This window comes from Hyperolius riggenbachi, chromosome 11, assembly GCF_040937935.1.
Source record: "Hyperolius riggenbachi isolate aHypRig1 chromosome 11, aHypRig1.pri, whole genome shotgun sequence".
Classification (NCBI taxonomy): Eukaryota; Metazoa; Chordata; class Amphibia; order Anura; family Hyperoliidae; genus Hyperolius; species Hyperolius riggenbachi.
This window is the reverse complement of record NC_090656.1, coordinates 255,547,447-255,571,403: the sequence shown is the minus strand read 5'-3', so window position 1 is coordinate 255,571,403 and position 23,957 is coordinate 255,547,447. Positions and strand designations below refer to the sequence as shown.

The 23,957-nt window shown below is 46.8% G+C and overlaps 1 protein-coding gene across 2 annotated transcripts in view; it reads right to left on the bottom strand.

Moving 5' to 3' along the window:
* Positions 1-4,581: 4,581 nt before the first annotated feature.
* LOC137538756 (receptor-type tyrosine-protein phosphatase H-like) overlaps positions 4,582-23,957 on the bottom strand; it is a 49,134-nt gene continuing 29,758 nt past the window's right edge. The window contains exons 3-7 of one of the 2 annotated variants that reach the window (XM_068261067.1): positions 11,536-11,763; positions 10,862-11,140; positions 8,442-8,690; positions 5,246-5,521; positions 4,582-5,015 (exon numbers count right to left, since the gene is read on the bottom strand). In XM_068261067.1, the coding sequence (XP_068117168.1) occupies positions 5,011-5,015; positions 5,246-5,521; positions 8,442-8,690; positions 10,862-11,140; positions 11,536-11,763 (1,037 nt within the window). In that variant the 3' untranslated portion in view covers positions 4,582-5,010. Of the gene's footprint in view, positions 5,522-8,441; positions 8,691-10,861; positions 11,141-11,535; positions 11,764-23,957 lie in introns of both variants that reach the window. The other variant, XM_068261066.1, reaches the window with a different exon arrangement.

Here is a 23,957-nt window from a genome sequence, read left to right as displayed (position 1 = left end):
ACACTGGGGCAGAAGAGGACACACTGGGTACCCATGGGGACAGAAGGGAAATGCTAGGGGCAGAAGGAGACACAGGAGGACACAATAATTGGAGGATAACATCTTTCCTTTGAAAGTGCCCTGATGATACCACAGGGGTCCCACCCCTCATGTCTGGTATCAGGGCGCTGGGTAAATCGAGACATACCTGAAAATGTTAATAAATCTGCCCTGACCTGTACGGTTCTGTGAGATAGAGCCCATATATGGGTAGATATGATTTCTGGTCCCCAGGACAAGGGGAGGGCTCATCTCCTCTTCTAAGGGGGTGTGTGGCTCCCCGCCCTCACTCCCTTCTACTGAATCAGGGGCATAAGAATGGCAGAGGACCCAAACTCAGTGTCCTCCACCCTGAAACATCTTGAACATTCTGCTGCCAGCCAGAGGACACATGGCTGGTGGCCATTTTGCTGAACTTTGAATGAAGCTCTGAAACAAAGGACACATGGGCTAGCGGCCATCTTGATTGGCCATCTTCTGTAACCTGGAACAAAGAATTCTGCTGAACTTTGATTGAAACCAAGAACGTTAAGAACTTGAAACCGTTTTACTTGGACTTGATGATTTTCCCACAAAAGGACATATTTCCACAAACCATAAGTATTTTCTCCCTTTTTATTTCATACTGCCTATTACTGTCTTAATAATTGTTGATTTTAATAATTGTCTGTATATATTAATTATTTATATTGCTGTGAATAAACGACTTTATCCAAGTCATTCACTGTCCGCTACCCTGCTTATCAGCACACACAGAACTGATCCCGGGTCTCTGAAGAGACGCTACTGTTTGTTTGTTGTTGGCTAGACAGAATACCGTGTGTTTAACCGTTTTATTCGCAGGACTAGTCAGTCAGTAAATCGGGTCCACTGGCCCCTACCAGTGGTGGTGGCAGATACCGTGGAATCGTGTGTACGTTGTAATTACCCGTATCTCACAGGCTCCCTTCTGGTTTGTCTGCGGCTAATTCTTAGCGGTTTCTGCGCATTGACTGCGACCAGAGTTCGCACGATCTGTGCGCTGGCACCGCTTAGAAGGCCAATTGCGGTCAGCCACTAGGGCTCCTGTGACAGTGATACAAGATACACCAGGTGTATTTTTTTTTTACCCGTTTTTTTTTAATTATAAGTAGAATGAACCTCACCAATTTATGAGTAGACCTAATCCGCCTCTGAAAAAGGATAGTGGGTAAGGTATTTCTGCTCCCCCCCCCCCCCCCCCGGATACCACTCCCTCAGGATAACCATGGACCTGTAAGATTAAGAGGCAGTCTGTGAAAGAGATGAACCTTCTTCTTAGCACATTTTCCAAATTCACAAGAATTGTCCAAACTGAATATTATTTCCTCAAGTTCTAAATAGAAAAACTATGTTAGTGCAGCTTTGATCACATCGGAGTTATCTATCGACTCGACTCTCGTAAACTGGGATATTATTTATTACAGGAATGTCACTGCTTCTCAGCAAGAAGAGAGCGTCAATGTCAAAATAATTAGATTAACGTAAACCTTCATGTTTTTCTAAATGAAAAGTTACATACTTACCTCAGGAGTTCCTTCACCTGGCAGCAATTCCATGACACACACGACATACTGCACACACCTGCAGTATCTTTCCCCCCTAATATAATGGTGGCATTACACGTTATAAATAATTAAACCTTTTCACATAATTATAAACAAAATAAAAAATGTAATCACGAAAAATGATAGCTGTTTAGGTTTTTCAGATGAAAAGCTGATTGGATGTGTTGTAAAAATCAGATAGAAAAATATAAAAACTAAATGTTTTATTCAATAGGTTTTCAGCCTTTTTTAATTTTCTGCAAAACGTGTATGATATATATTGGTTAAATTTTTCAAATTATTCAATTAAGTGATAAAATTAATCAGGTTTTCCTGGCCACAAAAAAAAAACAACAAAAACAATAAACTGAAGCGTGCATGGCCATTTTAATACTGACCCTTTCAGTTATTCATTCCTACTGGCACCACCCCATTTTACACCCAAAGTCTTCACAAAGTCATAATTCTACACTATAAAAGTGAATACACACATCCAATTTTGATTGACCAATTTTCACTGCAGTGGTAACAGTGTGTCTCAGTGGAAGGGAAAATATGTAAGTACCCTTGACTTTGTCTATCGGTTAATTTATTAGCTAGTGTCAAACAAATTTACTTGTGAAGTATTTGGTCAGGAGGAGCCCGGACACTGACCACTTCCTGCATGACAACCTGTCTGCCCTGTGGGCTGCAATCTTCTCACCAGATCCGGGCCGAGGCAGAGGCTGGTTGGGCTCCAGCCTCTGAGCGCATAGCTGCAAGGGCACAAAGAGGGGGGCCCCAAATCTATATCTAATTTCTCCCTCTCCTCTGCCCCCCTCCTGCAAGTTGTCTGGAGCATTTATCGCCCCCTCCCCTCCCCTCTTCCACCCCACACAGCATTCTGAAGCACAGCGCCGCAGTGGGGAGGATTTTAGGCAGTCCACACACAACCACCTCTCCTAGGTTCCAGGCGCTGGATGTTCCTTCTGTCTGCCCTGCAACACTGCTGTTCTGCTTCAAGTTCAGAGCGGTGGTGTTACAGGGCAGACAGGCGGAACCTCCAGCACCTGAAACCTAGGAGAGGGCAGTGTGCGTGGGCTGCCTATAATCCTCCCCGCTACGGCGCTGTATTCCATAACACTGCCAGGAGGTTGGGTGAGGCACCGGTGGTGAGTGCACACTGCTCAGCCTGCAGGAGTGGGGCCGACGATGAGAGGTAAAAGTTAGATATACATGTCAGCCCCCCCTTTCCCTGCACTTGCAGCCATGGGTGAAGAAGAGGGGGGGGGGGCGAGAGGAAGTTTTTGTCATCATTAATGTTGCCAGGGGAAGGGAGGGGAAGCCTATTTGGCAATTGGGGGGGGGGTTAGCACATCTGGCTATTGTAGTGTGGGGGGCACATTTTGCAATCTTAGTCTCTAGTGCTGGAGAATCTTGTCCCAGCCCTGCTTCTCACACAGATTTACACTGTCCTTTCCCCCTGACCGTCTGAACATTGAGGATGATGCAATCCAGGCAGCTGCAGTAGCCTCTTCCACAGAGCCTAAACAAAACTGACTCTGTACTTTACAGATTTTGGTCATGTAATCAAAATAACCACGTTTTTGGTAGCTGCAGATCACTCTTTTCACAAAAACAAGGTCATGGGAGCATTCAAATTACTGACCTATTACATTGTAGTTTTAGATCTGTTTCTGGAGATGGCCTCTAAAAGGAAAGGGAAACAGATTTTAAAAAAGTGACATAAATAATATAACAAAGATAAGGAAAACATGTTTACTTACCCATCATCATAGATTTTCCAGCTTCTCCTCTCATGCAGAAAGGTGCTGATGAGGGTGTGTATGGCGAGGCCATCCTAGATCAGTTCTTAAATGCACAATGGATGCAATAAAAACAGGCTGGAATGCACAATTTTGTATACTGAAAACTCCCTTTTCCAGTAATGGGGAGCTTTTATTTGGATATCATGGATGTTGCAAGCCAGAGTACCTGCACAGCGCCTCTGGTTGGTAGAAACCCGCCTCGGCCTTGAACCACCCTACCCTGGAGTGATGGGAAGGAAGCAGGTATGCTGTGCAGGGTGGCCAAAGAGGACCATGATGACCTACTACCACAAAGAACATAATAGGTTATGGATACGGCTTACCAAGTAGTCTGGCCATTACTGGAAACTGACAGAGATACACAGCTATGCCAGTCACTTCGCTGTGCTCGGGATATCATCATGGCTTCTATCTCTGTGATGTCCCCATTATTTTACATGTCGATGTAACATTTGTGTAAAGTTGTTTGTGTAAAGCATTTTCCTATATGGTGACGATTCCAATACTCTCCTGATCTAGAAAAGCCTTGCACTACTTAAGATCTGGAAAATGTGTGTCTTTTTAAAGAAAACTTGAGGCAAGGAAACTCTTCATATTTGAAACATACCTAAGTAGATGGAAGGGTCTGGATACCAGAGAACCTTTCCAATCTTCGGCCAGTCCCTTCGTTCCTCGGCTGTGCCCCGTTGTAGACATTTGACTTGCCAGGTCGAATAGCACTTTGTTACTCCTTAGCAGCCTTCAGCCTTGTATGTATCCTAACCTGGAGTGAGTTTCTTCATTTCAGAACAGGGCTGAAGCGATGCCAAGGATGGATAAAACTTGATTACAAGCAGATTAAATAGAAAAAAGTTGAGGTGGCTTACCTATCAAAATGAAATAATCAATTGTAAACAAGGTATATTTTATTTTGCACAGGCAACGCATTTCAGAGTGAGAGCCGCTCCAAGCTTTTTGGCATCTAAACTGCAGAACTGTTATTGGCCTGAGAAAGAGGGCTTGTACTCACGAGACCATTGCCAGTGCAAAACAAAATCTACCTTGTTTACAATTGATTGGGTCGTTTTCAGAGTTAAGCGACCTCCACTTTTTTTATATTTTATCTGCTTTAATCAAGTTTTATCCATCCTGGGTGCCTCTTCACCCCTGTTGTGGTAGTCTAACCTCCCCTTTTAAAAAGGGGGGGGGGGTTTACAGTCTACAGTGGCATCGCCACCTGCAGGACCAGTTCCTTTTCAAGATTGTGACCACACAGCTATTCCTGGAGGTACCCAAATGGAGACAAGCTAGCGTTCGCCACCTCCTTCATGTGGTTGGTTGCCCCATTTTGCAACCCACCTTTGGGAGTATATTTCCTCTAAGCGTTATTTTCTAAAAACACCAAATGACGAATTGCACTATTAGGCTCCCGTTGTCTCTGTGTTTTTTCCATGGTGTCCATCACCCAATCCTTTTGTCCTTCTTCATTTTAGGTTACCTTTAAAAGCATGTTTTCGTACCTGTGCCTGTTATAAAAAGTGGGATAGGATTGTGTCATGTTGATGATAATGTTCGGGGTAACGTTGTTCTGCCCATCATCCACTCACACTGTTCCATGGCTACACTAGAGGTAAAAAGCATATTGTTGACCTTGGTAATGGGAAATGTGTTTGTCTGAAATGGTTTTGAAGTTATGTGTGTAGTTGGTGGTGTTCTGAGTTAAAATTTGCATTGCTGATTACATTACTTTACATACTGTACATTTATCACACTGGTTATTTCTTCTAAAACACGCAGCCAAAACAGTGTAACCTGTCAGTTAGTTTTAACCTAATTTGGACAAAATGAACTTACGTATGAGCACCCATCTACTCACAGGGGTGCTCTGATACCCCTGCACACCGACTGTTACCACGGAGATGGTGTAGTTAGTCCCAGATGTCAGGTTCTGCAAGGTGATGCTTGTTGTGTAACAGGTCACCGTCCTCGTGTTGGTGAGTGACATGGAATTCCAGTATGTTACATAATAGAATTTTGTCACATTGGTCATATTTACTGGTTCTCCCCATGACAACGTGATGCTGATTTCTCCAACTTCCGTGAAGTCTATACTGCTTGGTGGGGAGGGATCTGTGCAAGAAAAAGAAAAACATAAACCATCAACAAAGGACGTATAATTGGAACAGCAATATAATCAAAATATCAACAAAGTAGATATGATTTGAACAGTTAAAGGGATAACTAAAGCGACATGGCTAAATTAAAGTTTTTTCTTTATTTGCTGCATAAAGTATCTGGAACACGGAATGTGTCCTTCTTTTCCCCCTGGTTGCCTCCAACTGTGGCGAAAAGTGTCCGGACCGGGCGCGGACCCTCCCCTGGGTTGCCATCCTTGCCCAAGAAGCAGTACTGCGAATTACATGCCGCGCCTGCGCAGCTTGGCAGGCTGCACCTAGAAACCCTCAGCCACCATATTCACACTCCCCGGCAGTCTCCAGGACTCCAAGCATGTGCGCTCACATCGCTGGCAGCAGTGCATCTGAGGCTGCACCTACTTAGCATGGACAGGATGCACTGAGAGAAAAGACTGGGCAGCCTCATTTTATACTGCGGCGAACTGTGCAGGCATGGCATGTAATGGACAGTACTGCTTCTAGGTCAAGTATGGCAATCCAGGGGAAGGTCTAGACACTTTTTGCTGCAGTTGGAGGCAATTGAGGGGAAAAGGAGGATGTGTAACCCGTATGAAACCGCTTGTACCAGGCTCTGGCTGAGTGGAATCCACTAGACACTGACTCAGATGAAATTATCAAAGATTTATTCACAACCGAACAGTGGTCAAGTCAATTGTTGTCAACCAAAACACTTCAATGTCAACACACTACTCCCTTGCACATCAAAGGTCAAAAGTACACAATATCTATGCTTTACACCCGGTGCACCGGTAATACCTGTAAAAGGAAACGGTTTGTTACACAGAAATTATAGTGAGCTACAATAGGTCTTCTTGTACAACAATCAACCACTTTACAGCGTGGGCTGGGGAAACGGTTGGTCTACTGAGCAATTCAGTCCAGTACCTAATAGTTCTCAATACCTTGCCACCAAGTCCAATCTATATTGCTCAGCAAAACCTTGGGGGAAACTTGTGACAGTTCGCAATATGGCACTGAATGGATGACAGTTAGATGGTTGGTCCATTCAGGACATTCACCTTGCTCCAAGATCTTTTAGACTCTTTAGTTTAATACCTCCCCTTAGGATTGGGCTCCCCAAAATAACAAACAAAATAACATATAAATCAAATAATCAAAAAAGCTAAATAAAGATAAATGAAATAAAATATAAAGTGACCGATGCACCCCTCTATACCATCAACACCACCCTCCTACAATACAACTTTCTTTAAGTGCACTTTGATGTTAAGGCTGAATAAGCTCTGAATTAGAGTTGATGCAAAGCTTGTAATCCAAGTAGGTTAACTCTGTATCTTGACCAGATTACAGTTTACTTTCTCTGTAGCACACTTAAGTATCACAAGATGCTAGGCAACTCCTTCTCTTCACTTAACTTGATAATACTGACAGGTTCTCTTTAAATATCAAACTCTTTGTAATTATGCAGAACACATTAACATATGACGTTTAACTCTTGACTTGAAATGGACTTGAAAGGGATAATGTCTCTATATAACAGGACCTCAGGCAATTAGGGGCTGTGTCAGCTTAGCAGGGAACTTTGGGTAGAAGAGAATGTCTTTCAGTGACAGTAGGGCATGAACTTTTTATAAGCAATAGCAACTTGTCTCACTTTAGATCTGCATCTTTCTTCTGCATAAATAACTGTATTCTCAGCACAAAGTCTCTGTGCCTGTACAGCACTCTTACATAGGCAGTCTTTAGCAATAGCACTCAGAGGTACAATCTGGGCCTCTCCAGGTTCTAGTTTGCTATCTTCAGCAAGTGACGCTGGACACTAGCTACTAACTGTACACACTTTATGGCTTAGATGTGGCTCTCAGGCCTATACTCATCTGATTGTGAATGTCTTTAGGTAGAAGTTTAGTCCGGGTCTGCCGCTCTGGCTCCGGGTAGTGTCCTGGCTGACCGCCACTGTCCTTACTGTGTGGCCGCCGGGTCCCCTTAGCTTCCGGGCGAATGCTATGGCCTTTCTCTGCGCTGGTCTGGACTCCCACCCTGCACCGCTGGCTCCTGCTCAAGTCCTCTCTCCTCCACATTCCCTCTCGATCTCCCGCTCTCTGGCTGGTTCCAACCAGCTACACCCCATCAAGCTCTGCCCCCTGCGCCTGCACTGTGTGTCTCTAACAGGCTGCGCGGGGCTTGGGGAAAGTCCCAGCAAATTCCCCTAATTTGCACACTGTGGTCGCTTGGCAACTGTCTATGCGACCTTCTCTTCACCTACTGGCCCTTCTCATGCGTCATTTTAGTTCCACCAACTTAGCTGCTCAGTGCTGCCATCTTGTGTCCTTTTTACAAAAAGCAAGTCTGCAACAAAAGTTAATATTAGCAGTTTCTGTAGGCTGACATAGTATCTCTGCCATTTAAGACAAAATTTAGACTTAACTAGTAAAATCACCACACACATAGGGATACATGAGTAAAGTTCTGTATCCTTTTTTTTTTTTTTGGGGGGGGGGGGGGGGGGGTACAGATGCAGTCCCTGTCCCAGATGCTTTATACAGCAAATAAGCTAAACACATTTTTTTCAGCCCTTTTGCCTTGATTATCCTTTGAGCAAATTGATCCTGAGGGATGATGTCATGGCTCTACAATGGGTTCTTCACAATGCAGAGTGTACCGATAACTGGCGAGCACCCTCTGTTTAGCAGTGTGATGTAGGAGGGGCAGGGTGATGGGGGAGGGGCTGGGTAAAGGCACAACCAACAGTTGGGTAGAACCCACATGAGTCTAGCTGGAGATCCTCCTATTTTTTGCTGGAGCCAACTGATAATTCCGTTTTGGTGAAGTCAGGAAAACGATTAGCATACAGAGAATAACTGAAATAATCATTGGACTCTGATCGTACTTACACGTGGCCTGTGCCACTGTAGTGATGTCACTGCTGCAGTTCCCAGTGACTGTCTGCACAGTGACTGTATATTCTCTGCCTGGGTATAATCCTGTGACAGTCACTTGTGTAGCGCTGGTGTGTATTGTGCTATTTACATCTCCTGTTATATTGACAATATAATAATCCACATTTCCTGCTGGGGTCGTCCAGCTCGCCACCAGAGAATCCACCGACTGGTTCACTGTGATGGAGGAGACTTGGCTGGGAACTGGAAAAATGGGGGGAAAAGTTTTCAGTATTGGAGAAATGTCTTATTCCATACTTAGCACATGAATAATAATAATAAACCAGTTTCAATTTCTATAGTGTAGTTATGAGCTTTATTGTAGCATAAATATTCACCCGTCGCACTATTCCAACCAGTTAGATGCAACCCTTCTTCCTTTTATCATCTTATACTTACAATTAATCCTAGTTTTGTGCATATTGAGGGGGCGGTCCCCTAAACACCATGGGTGATGCTGTAACACTGGTTTTGTGTTTTTTAGCAGTCGAATAAAGTAAAACATTATTTGGCTGCAGTGCCAAATTTTTCCTGCTGCTGAGGAAGTGTTTCCTCTCAGCGGGGATGAGCAGAAACTATGCCAGTGAGAATTTACAGCTCGTAGTTTGCATCTACGCATCGTAGTTCGTAGGTGGAGTTTCAAAACTACGCTTACGAATTTACGCGTAGCTGTACTTTGCTACGCGTAAATTCGTAAGCGTAGTTTTGAAGATCCACCTACGAACTACGATGCGTAGATGTGAACTACGATGCATAATTCGCACTGGCTTACGCCCACTATGCGTAGTTAACATGTGTATTGCGTCTAATTTTCCGCGTGCGATGGTATGCTCACAAATTTACGCATTGGAAAGGGGAATGTACACATAGAAGAGTTCCCGGTATAAGCTTTTTAAAGGAATAAATGCGTAAACTTTTCTGCATATGGGCATAAGCATCCGCATAACTACGCTTCACACTACGCGTAATTGCATATTTTAACGTGTAGTCTACGAAATGCATACGAAGTGAATATTTGATTTCAAAGCCGTAGTTTGGCAAAGCGTAATTGCATAAAACTACTTGTAGTTTCAGTGTAGCGAAGTTGGCTGACTACGACCATTCCTGCATCTCAGCCTGGCAGGCTAGGCAGGGTATGCAGAGTGAGCGGCTGGAAGCTCTCATACATACCTGTACAAGTTTGCCGCTCGGTCCTGCTGCCACCTCAATAGTGAGGGTCCCCTTTTACCCCCACCAACAAAGTGACTAGAAAAAGATTGATAGAGGAGCACTGGCAGTCAAGTGTACTAAAATCGTAGTTTTATTGTCATTTCATTAAATTCACTTAATAAGCAGTGTGCATCAATTTGCAACAAAAATCCATTCACCCTTCACTTATTCATAAATTGAGCCCCTAAAAAATAGTAAAAGTTTATGAATAAAAATCCTTTACAAAATACATGATGCAAATTATAAATTATAAAGTATTAAATTATAGCAGATTTACTTACCTAGGAGCTTATGTGTCCCTCGGCACAGCTCGGCTGTCAGCCGGTCTCCTGGGGTCCCTTCCGTAGTGGCTGCTAACCTGGGTAGGGCGCCAGGCCGTGGCTTCTGCGCATGCGCGAGCGCGTCGACGCCCATCCCTACAATACCCATATCTATACGCCTAACACTACCCCTATCTGCGCGACTAATGCTGGGCATACACGGCTCAATTTTTCATCTCGATTCTGTGCCTCGATCGTTTCGTCGATTTCTTTGGTCAATTCTCTTATCTTCCACTTGTTTTTCTTATCTTTTTCCATTCACTGCAATCCGGAATCGAGCGGTGAAACGATCGGGCAGGAGATCGGACATGTCGGCAATTATCTATCGAGCCATCTAAATGGCTCAAAAATGAACCATGTATTCCCAGCATTACACCAACCCCCTCCCCTAGAAGTTATGTTGGGAATACACAATGAGATTTTTCAGTCGATTTACTGTCCGATCTTATTTCTGATCGATTTTCCCGATCTATTTTCTTATCTTTTCTTATCTATTTCCATTCACTTCTATGAGAAATCGATCAGAAAAACGATCGAAAATAAGATTGGACATGTCGGAAATGATCGAACCATCTATCTGCTGAAAAAACGTATGGTGTATTCCCAGCATTATAACCTCCTTCTCTGCTACCTTATCGTCTAACACTAATCATCAAGGCTCAGCTACTGTACCTTTTAGTCAAACCTCCTTCCTCTCCCCTCACACTAAACTGCTGGCCATAAAGTACTAGGCCAGCCCTGCCAATGAGTGTAGCTCCAAAATAAGGACCTGCCACCCCATAGCCACTAAGTTGCATTGCGGTCCATAGAGGCGCAAGGAGGGAGCCATTCTCCAGCAGGACTCACCTGTGCAGGCAGTTATGGATGTTGGCTCTGAGTCGGTGATTTTATCTGCAGCTATGGTGTACACCTTGAAGGTGTAGGTCTCTCCCGCTGTCAGGTCTATTATTGTAGCCGATTCATTGGTCACAACTGTCCCATAATTGACCTGTGTAGATAGCGATGTGAGGTAGGTTTCCACCCTGTAGGTATAAGTGCTCTGATACTCCTCCGGCTGGCTCCAGTTCAGGGCGATGGAGCTGGTGGTCTGGCTGGCCACCTGCAGCTGCTGCACAGGCGTGGGCACTGGGCAAGAGCAAAGGGAAAAAAATATTTATATGTGTAGAAGAACAACAAAATGTATTATTGTAATGCTTTTAATGGTTTGGTGAAAGGGAAAACCTTGGGGCTATGGATAAAGACTCTCTAGAGTGATTTAACAGTTCCTTACTGCACAGTAGCACAGACCTACTCGGGCTTCAGTGGAAAAAGCCAATCCCAACCTACTGCACATGCACGAGCTGTCAACAAGGGCTTGTCCACGGTTTTCCAGAGGACACATAGTTGGATTGGGCCGGTGGAGGAGTAGAAGGTTAGGGTTAGGACAGGGGAAGCCTCAGCATTACCCAGAGGCTTCTCTTTATTGAGGTGAGTATCCAGTTGGGGCACTTTTTTCCCTACAGGTACTCTTTAAAACTTACTGGTAGTACAAGAGTAGGTGCAGCTGTAGATGATGTCTCCATAGTGGATGACATACTCTGTGCCAGACAAAAGGCTTGTCAGTGATGCGCTACTGTAGGTGCCAATAAACGCCTTCACCAGAGTCCCGTTCACATCAAGTATATACTGCAGATCGTATCCAGCTGCCAGGCCGGAGATGTTCATCTCGTGAGTGGAGACCACAACGGTGATTGCACAATCCATCAAAACTGTAAAAAAAATTGGAGAGTTATCTGTGGTTCCATCAGCACATTGTTTTGTGGCAGTAGCAAAGTTGTGGCCTGATATGCGCACCCACCAAAGAACTCCACTAAGATAAGCAGACCGAAAGCTCTGATAATGGCACGTCAGTAACGGAGACCCAAATGGGATGCTTCAACATACACTCCAATCAAAGTCAAAAATGAAAAGTGGTTGTCCATGAAATAGTAATATATGGCTGGACTCTGTGTGTCCAAATGACCCATAACAGATTTTGTCAGGTGGCCCCATGAAGTTTAGTTATGCCCCGTCACTTATAGTAACAATACGTGTCACTGAAAGACATAAAAAGAACATAGCCTGCCATCATGGCAGAGTATCAAAAACTTTAATAAGCCACATGATACAAGTAAAACCTACCCTACAAGTAAAACCTACCTTTATGAAGGGTGAAGTGTGAGTTCATCAGGACCGGGCTCCCAGGCGGACGCCGTGACCACCAGTGCTCTGCAACCAAACAGTTAATCCTGGGAACCCATCCACAAGCTCACGCTCCGGTCAGGTCAAGGGTCACAGTGCATTTCGGGGGACGCCCCCTTCATCAGGAGCCCGATTACAACTAATGCACACTTCACCCGTCATAGGGGTAGGTTTTACTTGTATCGTCGTGTGGCTTATTAAAGTTTTTGATACTCTGCCATGATGGCACACTATGTTCTTTTTATCTCTTTTATCTGTATTAGTGCTGCCTAAATAAGTGGACTTATAATATAACCACATTGTTAGCAGTTATGTGCATTTGGTTGTTGGCTTCTCAGTCCCTATATTGTGGATGCTGCTGAATCCAAGGTATTGGTATCTGCTGTAAGAATGTGGCACTCATTTCCTATTTTATATTTTAAAAATATGTGTCAACTTCATCAGCAAAGATACAGACTTGCAGGGGTCGAATGGGGCGTGGACACTGGTGGACGACGTCCACGTGCTTTTTTCAGAGGGTGGACCCTGTCCATCCTGGCATGTGTGGAGGGGAGCAGCGCAGTGGAAGGAGAGCTGTGTGGACAGCGGGGAAGGGCGGACATCCCACCCCCCTTCCCTCACCTTAGGGCTCTCCATCCCTCTCTCTCCCCTCCAGAACTAATGTGCGGCGGCTGGCAGTGGGCGTGACTCACCTCTTCCACGATCCCATAAAGGCAAAGGAGGCAGCTGCCCCAGGGCCCCAGAGCTTGTAGGGGCCCCCAGTGGCTACAAGAGGAAAAAAAATTTCAAATCGACCTTATACTTCTTGAGAAAATCGATTTAAAAGTTTCAAAGGAAAAAAAATGCACATTTAAAAACCAGCTGACTTTAATAGTTAATAGCAAATCCACCTTAAATTCTAGAAACCCTAAATTTGCAGGATATGTTAAGGAGATCATTGGGAAGAAGAGGAAAAAAACAATTTTTCAAAAATGCCAATTTTTGCTCCGGGGTATCTGTTGGGGGGGGGGGGGGCAGGTTTATTTTGCCCTGGGGCCCCATTGTTGCTTAAACCGGCCCTGGATCCGGGTAAGATTTGCATGCCGCTGCTCTGGTCTAGACCAGACCAGACTTGCGGCAGCGGATAGCTCCCTCTTGCGCCGGAACGAGGAAGAGGTAAGTCCCGCCTGCTGCCAGCCGCCTGCACATTAGTTCTGGAGGGGAGAGCGAGGGATGGAGAGCCCTAAGGTGAGGGAAGGAGGGGGGAGATGGCCCCCCCTTCCCCGCTGTCCGCATAGCTCTCCTTCCACTGCGCTGCTCCCCTCATGCTGGGGGGACACCTGAATACCTATTCTGGGGACATATACCCCTGCCTACATATACTGGGGCATATACCCCTGAATACATATACTGGGGACATATACTCTTGCCTACATATACTGGGGACATATACCCCTGACTACATATACTGGGCACATATACCCCTGGCTACATATTCTGGGGACATATACCCCTGCCTACATATATTGGGACATATACCCCTGACTACATATACTGGGCACCTATACCCCTGCCTACGTATACTGGGACATATACCCCTGACTACATATACTGGGCACATATACCCCCTGCCTACATATACTGGGCACATATACCCCTGCCTACATATACTGGGACATATACCCTTGGCTACATATACTGGGGACATATACCCCTGCCTACATATACTGGGCACATATACCCCTGCCTACATATACTGGGCACATATACCCCTGACTACATATACTGGGCACATATACCCCTGACTACATATACTGGGCACATATACCCCTGACTACATATACTGGGACATATACCCCTGCCTACATATACTGGGCACATATACCCCTGGCTACATATACTGGGCACATATCCCCCTGGCTACATATACTGGGCACATATACCCCTAGCTACATATACTGGGACATATACCCCCTGACTACATATACTGGGGCATATACACCTGCCTACATATACTGGGGACATATACCCCTGACTACATATACTGGGCACATATACCCCTAACTACATATACTGGGCACATATACCCCTGGCTACATATACTGGGGACTACTAAACTCCTGACTACATATACTGGGCACCTATACCCCTGGCTACATATACTGGACACCTATACCTCTGGCTACATATACTGGGGACTACTAAACCCCTGACTACATACACTGGGCACATATACCCCTGGCTACATATTCTAGGCAACAGAAATATAGAAAACAGAACAGGCACTACAGCAATTTAGCAGCAGCTGGCAGACAGCATTGTTAGCAACCATTCATGATGGAAATTCAGAGGCAGCAGATAGGGTAGTTGTATGCCAGAGAAAACGTGCTCAAGCCTGGGAGTATACAAACATCAATCATGCAGACAGGAGAAAGCAGGCTGGCACTTGCAAAGTTCAAAGCATAAAAACAGCTTTATTTCATCCGGCTGTTGGACTTTAAACATGTGAAGCATAAATCTAGGCAACGATACCTCTGGCTACATATACTGGGCACATATACCCCTGGCTACATATACTAGGCAACGATACCTCTGTACCTCTGGCTACATATACTGGGACTACTATACTCATGGCTACTTATACTGGGGACACCTATAGACCAGGCTACCTCTGCTGGGGGTACCTATTTTGGGGGAACTGCTGTCAGATTATCTGCATTTTTGTGGAACCGCTGTTATGTATTTTGGGGAACAGCTGCCAGATTATATGTATGTTAGGGGAACGGCTGCTGCCAGATTACGTGTATTTTAGGGAACTGCTGCCAGATTGTGTATGTTTGGGGGACCACTGCTGCCAGATGATATGTATTTTGGGTGTTACGTGTATTTTGGGTGATCCGCTGCCAGGTTTTGCGTATTTGGGGGAACTGCTTCCAGATTATGTGTATGTTGGGGGAACTGCTGCTGTCACATTGTCTATTTTGGGGGAGTCACTGCCATATTATCTGTATTTTGGAGGAACTTCTACCAGATTATGTGTCTTTTTGGTGAAATGCTGTCAGATTACATCTATTTTGGGAGGATACACTACGGCAGAGCTCAAACTTCCCCAGCAGACCTTTTCCTTTTACATCACTGCTAAGGTCATGTATATTTGGCCCTACCCATGACCATGCCCACGTTATGCTTGACCACGCCCATTTTTTGGCGTGGCGCAGGGTTTTTTAGGGTGAGTCCACTCACCTCTTTTTCCAGGACTTGACCCCTGCAGACTTGGACTCCACAGTTCATCACCTACTTCCCATGGAGTGCAAGTCTCTATTCCTCCTAACATATCCTCTACTGTAATAAAGGGAGGCTGGGAAATCTAGCTTGGCCTCTGTTGTTCTGCCCACTATGGGTGACACATGGTCACTCCTGATTGATCATTTCCTCCCCCATCATTCTCCCACTAGCTACACCCACTGGGAAGAAGAAGAGAGCTGCAACAGAGTTGGTTTGCCAATCACGTGTGGCTAATGAAACAAGCATTCTATCCACCACTGCACTCACTATATGGCCAATAATCACTTACCAGTTTAACTGCTTGTCGAGTTTGACCTGTTCAGGTTTGGTTTAATCCCAGTAAAAATGATGCCTGCAGCAGCAGCAGCAGCAGCAGCAGCAGCATCCAAATGCCCACATTTAATTGTAAACTACTAATACCAGCAGAAACCATAAATAGACAAAGAAAAGGTGCTGAGTGCTGGGAATGCCCTCATCAGTATTTGCTCCTTACAAAGTGCATGCATCCAGCAAGCAGTACCACGGACAGATATAAAGGGGTTAAGCTGCCCATACACTTATAGATTTCCACCAAATGTTCCACAATATTTAATTCTGGACTCTGTCCTGTCCAATTGATAATTATGATTGATTTTTTTTATCAAAAGTGATCGATCGATCAAAGTGATTGAATCTGCAGGAAATCGAATGGCAAAATTGATAAGTATATGGGCAGTAGAAATTGAGGACTGTAACGATCGGTGAAGCACAGAGAGGATCTGATTACCGGTGATCTGCAGTATCACTGGGAATACAGATGTATACCAGATTATAAGTGATCTGTAGTATCACCGATAATCCGATATACTAGCTAACCTCTGTTCACCTGAGTAGAGTGTAGTGTTTGGTGTGACAGTAACACTTTGAGGACTAGGCCTCAGTGCAGCAAAGAGTACTGCACAGATTCCTTCCGCCAGGGGCGTAACTAGGCCCCACCGGGCCCCCCTGCAGATTTTCTGAGCGCCCCCCCCGCTCGCGGCCGTTTTGTGGGTGCTGGAGGGGTGGCAGCATGAGGGGAAAGCCTTGCCCACAGTCGGCGGGGAGAGGGGTAGTTCCCCCCACTCCCTCACCTCGGGGCTCTCCCCTCTGTGCTCCCCTCCAGCTCGTAAGTGTCTGTGGGGCTGTGGTGGGCAGCGAGCGGCGGGCAGATACATACCTGCTTCCGTGCGTTCCATCGGAGACTTCTCCCTCTAGCGGCTGACGTCACTTCCGGAAGTGACGTCAGCCGCTAGAGGGAGAAGTCTCCGATGGAACGCACGGAAGCAGGTATGTATCTGCCCGCCGCTCGCTGCCCACCACAGCCCCACAGACACTTACGAGCTGGAGGGGAGCGCAGAGGGGAGAGCCCCGAGGTGAGGGAGAGGGGGGAACTACCCCTCTCCCCGCCGACTGTGGGCAAGGCTTTCCCCTCATGCTGCCACCCCTCCAGCACCCACAAAACGGCCCCGAGCGGGCCCCGGGGGGGGGGGGCCGGGCCCCCCCGCGGGCGCAGGGGCTGCAGGGCCTATTCCTACGCCCCTGCCTTCCGCAGACCTGAGCTCTCCAAGACGGGAGGAGTCAGACTGACAGTAGGAAGGATGTCTGAAAGTGACCCTCAGGAGGAAGGGTCGCTAACAGAGCGAGGAACCGCCTCTAACGGTAAGGTCGGTTCTCGAGGTCCTACAAGCCAGGTCGTACACACACGGACAGATACAGAACAAGATCAGGAGACAAAGGCGGAGTCAAAGTACAGGCAGGGTAGTACAGGCAGGGTTCAGCAACAGGGTATCAGAAATATCGAGGTACAGAATCAGGAGGCTGAGGCGGAGTCTAGAAACGAGCCGGGGATCGGCAACAGAGTATCAGAAATATCGAGGTACAAGATCAGAGTTCAGAAGGGTAGTCAAAGCAGGCAAAAGTCATAACAGATAATCACAATCAAACTAGTACTTTAGCTATCAACAGAATCTAGCTAAGTGTAGGATTACAGCTCCAGCTGGTCCCGGCACACTTGCGGATCTGACTACGGATCTGGGTGCTCCCACATATGTGATCGCACGCCAGACAGGCAGCAAGTGAACAGCCAGCAGTATATATACATGACCCTCTTCCCAGCACCTCCCTAAGTGCTGAACCAATGAGGAGGAGAGAAAGAGTCAGCTGACCAGCCTGGTCAGCTGACTACTTTTGGCAGCTATATTTATTCTGCCTTTCTGCGCGCACGCGCGTCCTCCTGAAACTGAAGGGACTACGAGTCCCAGCCACAGCAGCCCCGCTCTGCGGTGTCTCCGCAGCGGGGACATGTGCGCTAACCGCGGTTTCTCCGCGCTCCGTGCAGCCCTGTAAGGAGGCAGCCGCCTCACGCTGAGAGGAGGCGGCTGTCTCTCCGCACTCCGACCTGCCATTACGGGAAGCAGCCGCCCCACGCTGAGTGGAGGCGGCTGCCTTCCCGCAAAGCCTCACAGTACCCCCAACCCCCCGAGGAGTGGACTCCGGACAACTCCTACCAGGTTTCTCGGGATGTAAGGCATGAAACTCTCTCCTCAACTCATCCGCATGCATGCGACTCCCCGGTACCCACTGTCTCTCCTCAATGCCATACCCTCTCCAATGCACCAGATACTGTACCAAGCTCTGCACAATACGTGAGTCAATTATTTTCTCTATTTCGTACTCTGGTCGCTCCTCTACCATCACAGGAGGAGGAGTGGGACCCACCTGAACTGCAGGTTTAAGGAGGGACACATGAAAAGATCTTACGCCCCGCATGCTGGACGGAAGATCAATGGCATAAGTGACGTTGTTGATCTTTTTGGTCACAGAAAACGGACCCACAAACCTGGGGTCCAATTTGGCAGAAGGCTGCTTCAGGGTCAAGTGACGTGTGGACACCCAGACTAAGTCCCCTGGCTGAAACTTCCATTCCATGGAACGTCTTTTGTCCGCTTGACCCTTTTGACTTTGGAACGCTTTCTGTAAATTATTTCTAACAATTCCCCAATTGTCCCTGAGTGACCTCTGCCAATCCTCCAGCGCTGGGAACGGGGAAGAGGCAACTGGCAAAGGGGAGAACTTGGGCGACCTCCCTGTCACAATCTGGAACGGGGAAAAACCAGAAGAAGAACTCTTTAAATTATTCTGTGCGAATTCTGCAAAAGCCAGAAACTTCACCCAGTCATTCTGTGCCTCCGCAACATAACATCTTAAGAACTGTTCTAAAGACTGATTAATTCGTTCAGTCTGCCCATTGGTCTGTGGGTGGTAGCCTGACGAGAAAGACAGCTTCATGCTTATTTGGTGGCAAAATGCCCTCCAGAATTTAGAGATAAATTGGACTCCCCGATCGGACACAATGTTTTCCGGAATGCCGTGCAGCCGGAAAATGTGGACGATGAATAGGTCAGCCAATTCTTGGGCCGAGGGGAGTCCTTTCAAAGGCACGAAATGGGCCATTTTGCTGAAGCGGTCGACTACCACCCAAATGACCGACATGCCTTCAGACCTGGGGAGCTCACCCACAAAATCCATGGACAAGTGGGTCCATGGTTCACTCGGGGCAGGCAAAGGCTGTAAGGTACCGACAGGTGCCTGCCGGGAGGGTTTACTTTTGGCACATACCGCACATTCTCTAATTCGAAACATCTGGACAGGGCATCTGCCTTGATGTTTTTGCTGCCTGGAGTGTACGTGATAATGAATCTGAACCTCGTAAAAAATAACGACCAACGGGCCTGTCGGGGACTTAGTCTCTTAGCCCCCTCGATGTATTCCAGATTCTTGTGATCAGTATACACCGTGATCGTGTGTTCTGCCCCTTCTAACCAGTGACGCCATTCTTCAAATGCCAATTTAATGGCCAGAAGTTACCGGTTGCCTATGTCGTAGTTTTTCTCCACCGGTAAAACCTCCGAGAGAAATAGGCACACGGGTGCAACCTCCCCTGCAGCCCAGAGCGTTGAGACAGCACAGCCCCTACTCCAACTTCTAAAGCGTCAACCTCCACAATGAATGGGTACGAGGTGTCTACATGTCTCAATATGGGTGCAGAGCAAAACAATTTTTTCAAGTGAGAAAAGGCTGCCACAGCCTCAGGAGACCAGTGGTTGGTGTCTGCCCCCTTTTTTGTAAGACTGGTAAGAGGGGCAATCATCGTGGAGTATCCCTTTATGAACCTCCTATAGTAATTCACAAAGCCTAAAAATCTTTGCAGGGACTTCAACCCCACTGGCTGTGGCCATTCCAGAACAGCTGTGACCTTGGCAGGATCCATTGACAGGCCCGAGGTGGAGATCACATACCCTAAAAATGTGACAGTGGTCACCTCGAAAATACATTTCTCCACCTTGGCATACAGCCTATTTTGCCTCAATTTGTCCAACACGAATTTAACGTGAACCCTGTGCTCGGAGAGGTTGTTGGAATAGATTAGTATATCGTCAAGGTATACTAGCACAAATCTACCCAACACCTCCCTGAATACCTCGTTGATTGATTCTTGGAAGACGGCTGGCGCATTGCACAACCCGAAGGGCATCACTAAGTACTCGTAATGCCCGTCGGGAGTGTTGAACGCCGTCTTCCATTCATCGCCCTTTCTAATGCGGACCAGGTTGTATGCACCCCTCAGATCTAATTTTGAAAAGATCTTAGCATTCGTGACTTGCGTAAATAAATCGTCTATCAATGGTAGAGGATAACGATTCTTCACCGTGATTTTATTCAGGCCACGGTAGTCGATGCATGGTCGAAGACCTCCATCCTTTTTCTTAACAAAAAAGAAACCGGCCCCTGCAGGCGACCGGGAGGGGCGAATTAACCCTTTGGCTAAATTGTCACGAATGTACTCCTGCATCGCTATTTTCTCTGGTCCAGACAAATTATACAGGTGACCCCTAGGGGGCATACAACCGGCACGGAGATCGATGGGGCAATCGAAAGGGCGATGAGGAGGTAACTTGTCAGCAGCTTTGGGACAGAATACATCCGAGAACTCGGAGTATTGCTCGGGAACCCCCTCCACATGCAACTTGGTCTGACCTAAAGTCACCTTCCCTAGACACTGTTGGGAACAAAAGTCTGACCAACTAGTTAATTGCCCTGTAGCCCAATTAATCTGTGGCAAATGGAGCTGCAGCCAGGGTATTCCCAAAACAATTGTGGAGGTGGTCATGTGTAATACAAAGAAACTTAGACTTTCGTTATGCAGAACCCCAATAGTGACTTCCACCTCTGGTGTCTGAGACAGCGGACGGTCCCTTTGCAGCAGGGAGTCGTCCACCGCTGTAACCTGGATAGGTGGTTTTACTGGGGTGAGCGGAATGCCCAACTTTTCTGCAAACTCTGAACTCATAAAGTTAGCCGCGGAGCCCGAGTCAACAAAGGCCTCCGTAGCTTCCATTCTGTCCCCCCACGAAATCATACAAGGAAGGAGAAAACGTCTTTCTTTAAGGGGTGTGAGTTGGGCGCCCAGGGTGTCACCCCTTACAACTCCTAGGCGGTAGCGTTTCCCGGCTTAGTCTTATCTGGCTTAATGGGACAGTCTCGTACCCTATGCCCCCCTTCACCACAGTACAAGCATAACTGTTCCGTCATTCTCCGTCTTCTCTCCACTTGGGTCAGCTTAGACCGACCGATCTGCATTGGTTCAGGTGGAGGCATGACTGGAGGTGATGAGACTGAAGGAGACGGAGAAACCGGAGGTGCTGCATAAGATGTCACCCTGACCCGATGACTGCCCCTAATCTGTTTCTGATGATGTAGCCTGCGGTCGATACGAATGGCCGATGAGATGGCCTCATCGACTGTTTTGGGCTCGGGTTGACTTAACATTAGGTCAGACACTTCATCCGACAGCCCAGACAGAAAATAATCCAACAAAGCATATGTATCAAACCTGGCCGTAACTGACCACCGACGGAATTCCGCTGCGTAATCTTTGACCGAACCTCTGCCTTGCCGCAAAAGTTTGAGCTTCCGCTCTGAGGTCTTAGCAAGGTCAGGGTCGTCGTATATTACTGCCATGGCTTTAAAAAACTCCTCTACCGAGGTCAGAGCGGTATCTGTGGGAGGCAGGTTGTATGCCCAGGACTGGGAGTCACCAGTTAACAAGATTTTAATAAAAATGACCCGTTGGGTCTCGGTCCCCGAGGATCGGGGTCTCAACTCGAAATAGGACAACACTCTACTCCTAAAATTCCGGAAGTCAGACTTGTGGCCGGAAAATTTATCGGGTACGAACATACGTATGTCATCACTAGGTGGGGATCGCACCGAGTCAACTGACGTCTGAAGGGTTTGCACAGAGCCTGTTAGGGCATCAATTAAAGCTTTGTGCTGGCCCAGTGCTTGATGGATAGTATCCACCGAAGTGGCAAGCACAGTCAGAGGGTCAGTGCGTGCGTCCATCTGTTTATTGGTCTGGCGTTCTGTAACGATCGGTGAAGCACAGAGAGGATCTGATTACCGGTGATCTGCAGTATCACTGGGAATACAGATGTATACCAGATTATAAGTGATCTGCAGTATCACCGATAATCCGATATACTAGCTAACCTCTGTTCACCTGAGTAGAGTGTAGTGTTTGGTGTGACAGTAACACTTTGAGGACTAGGCCTCAGTGCAGCAAAGAGTACTGCACAGATTCCTTCCGCAGACCTGAGCTCTCCAAGACGGGAGGAGTCAGACTGACAGTAGGAAGGATGTCTGAAAGTGACCCTCAGGAGGAAGGGTCGCTAACAGAGCGAGGAACCGCCTCTAACGGTAAGGTCGGTTCTCGAGGTCGGACAAGCCAGGTCGTACACACACGGACAGATACAGTACAAGATCAGGAGACAAAGGCGGAGTCTAAGTACAGGCAGGGTTCGGCAACGGGGTATCAGAAATATCGAGGTACAGAATCAGGAGGCTGAGGCGGAGTCTAGAAACGAGCCAGGGATCGGCAACAGAGTATCAGAAATATCGAGGTACAAGATCAGAGTTCAGAAGGGTGGTCAAAGCAGGCAAAAGTCATAACAGATAATCACAATCAAACTAGTACTTTAGCTATCAACAGAATCTAGCTAAGTGTAGGATTACAGCTCCAGCTGGTCCCGGCACACTTGCGGATCTGACTACGGATCTGGGTGCTCCCACATATGTGATCGCAACGCCAGACAGGGAGCAAGTGAACAGCCAGCAGTATATATACATGACCCTCTTCCCAGCACCTCCCTAAGTGCTGAACCAATGAGGAGGAGAGAAAGAGTCAGCTGACCAGCCTGGTCAGCTGACTACTTTTGGCAGCTATATTTATTCTGCCTTTCTGCGCGCACGCGCGTCCTCCTGAAACTGAAGGGACTACGAGTCCCAGCCACAGCAGCCCCGCTCTGCGGTGTCTCCGCAGCAGGGACATGCGCGCTAACCGCCGCGTCCGCGCGGCAAAAAATGGGCGTGGCCATGCGGTGAGTGGGCATGGCCATGGGTGGGGCCAAATGTACATGAACTTAGCAGCGGTGTAAGCTACGGATAACGGGCCTGCCCATCGAAATATTGGACGGAGCCCCCTGTCCTTTATTTCGATCATTTACAATCAGTATAGGCATAGATCAAAGATGTATACGCACATACAATTTTGATTGGTCAATCACTGACCCCCAATTTCCCACCCCCGTGCAGTAAGTGGGCCAACAGACAATGAATTTTATGAACAGAGCTAAAATTGGCTAATCAAAATTGTATGTGTGTACCAGGCTTTACAGCTAATACTGTACATACTGAAAGTAGGAGGGATCAGCATACAATACAGCTGGTTTACAATCAATAAAGGCACAGAGTAGCACCTTACACTGTACACACTGGAGGTAAATCAGCACACAGTGCAAGCACTAGAGAACAGCGTATACTGTACATACTGTAGGCAGCAGAATTCAGCACACTGCAGCTAGCGTGCCAAAAATATGACGATCACGTTGTGCGGCGTGCTTATCGCGCCGCACCAAAAAATGGGTGGGCCATGGACCAGAATATAGGTGTGGTAACGGGTGGAGACAAATTTACATGAACCTAGCAATGGTGGGACATCAGATTAGGACAGTGGTGGCGAACCTTTTGGAGGCCGAGTGCCCAAACTGCAACCCAAAAGTCACTTACCGGTATCTATCGCAAAGTGGCAACAGCAATTTAAACTAAATACTGTACAAACGTTTTAACTCATACATGAACATTATGGAAAATCCAAGTTGAAAATAAACTGTGAAGATAAACAATTTCATCCATCCTACTCCTGAAAAATGTATTCTATTTTTTAGAACCTCCCAGTTTTATTTTCTGTTTTAAAACGCTAAAAAAGTAGGTTTAATGCTATTGTCTCATATGATAAGGATTCAGCTTTTCCCATAGTCTCGCAGTTAGCAATCATGTGACCCCCAACAAGACATATTCAGCAATCATGAGGCCCCCAACA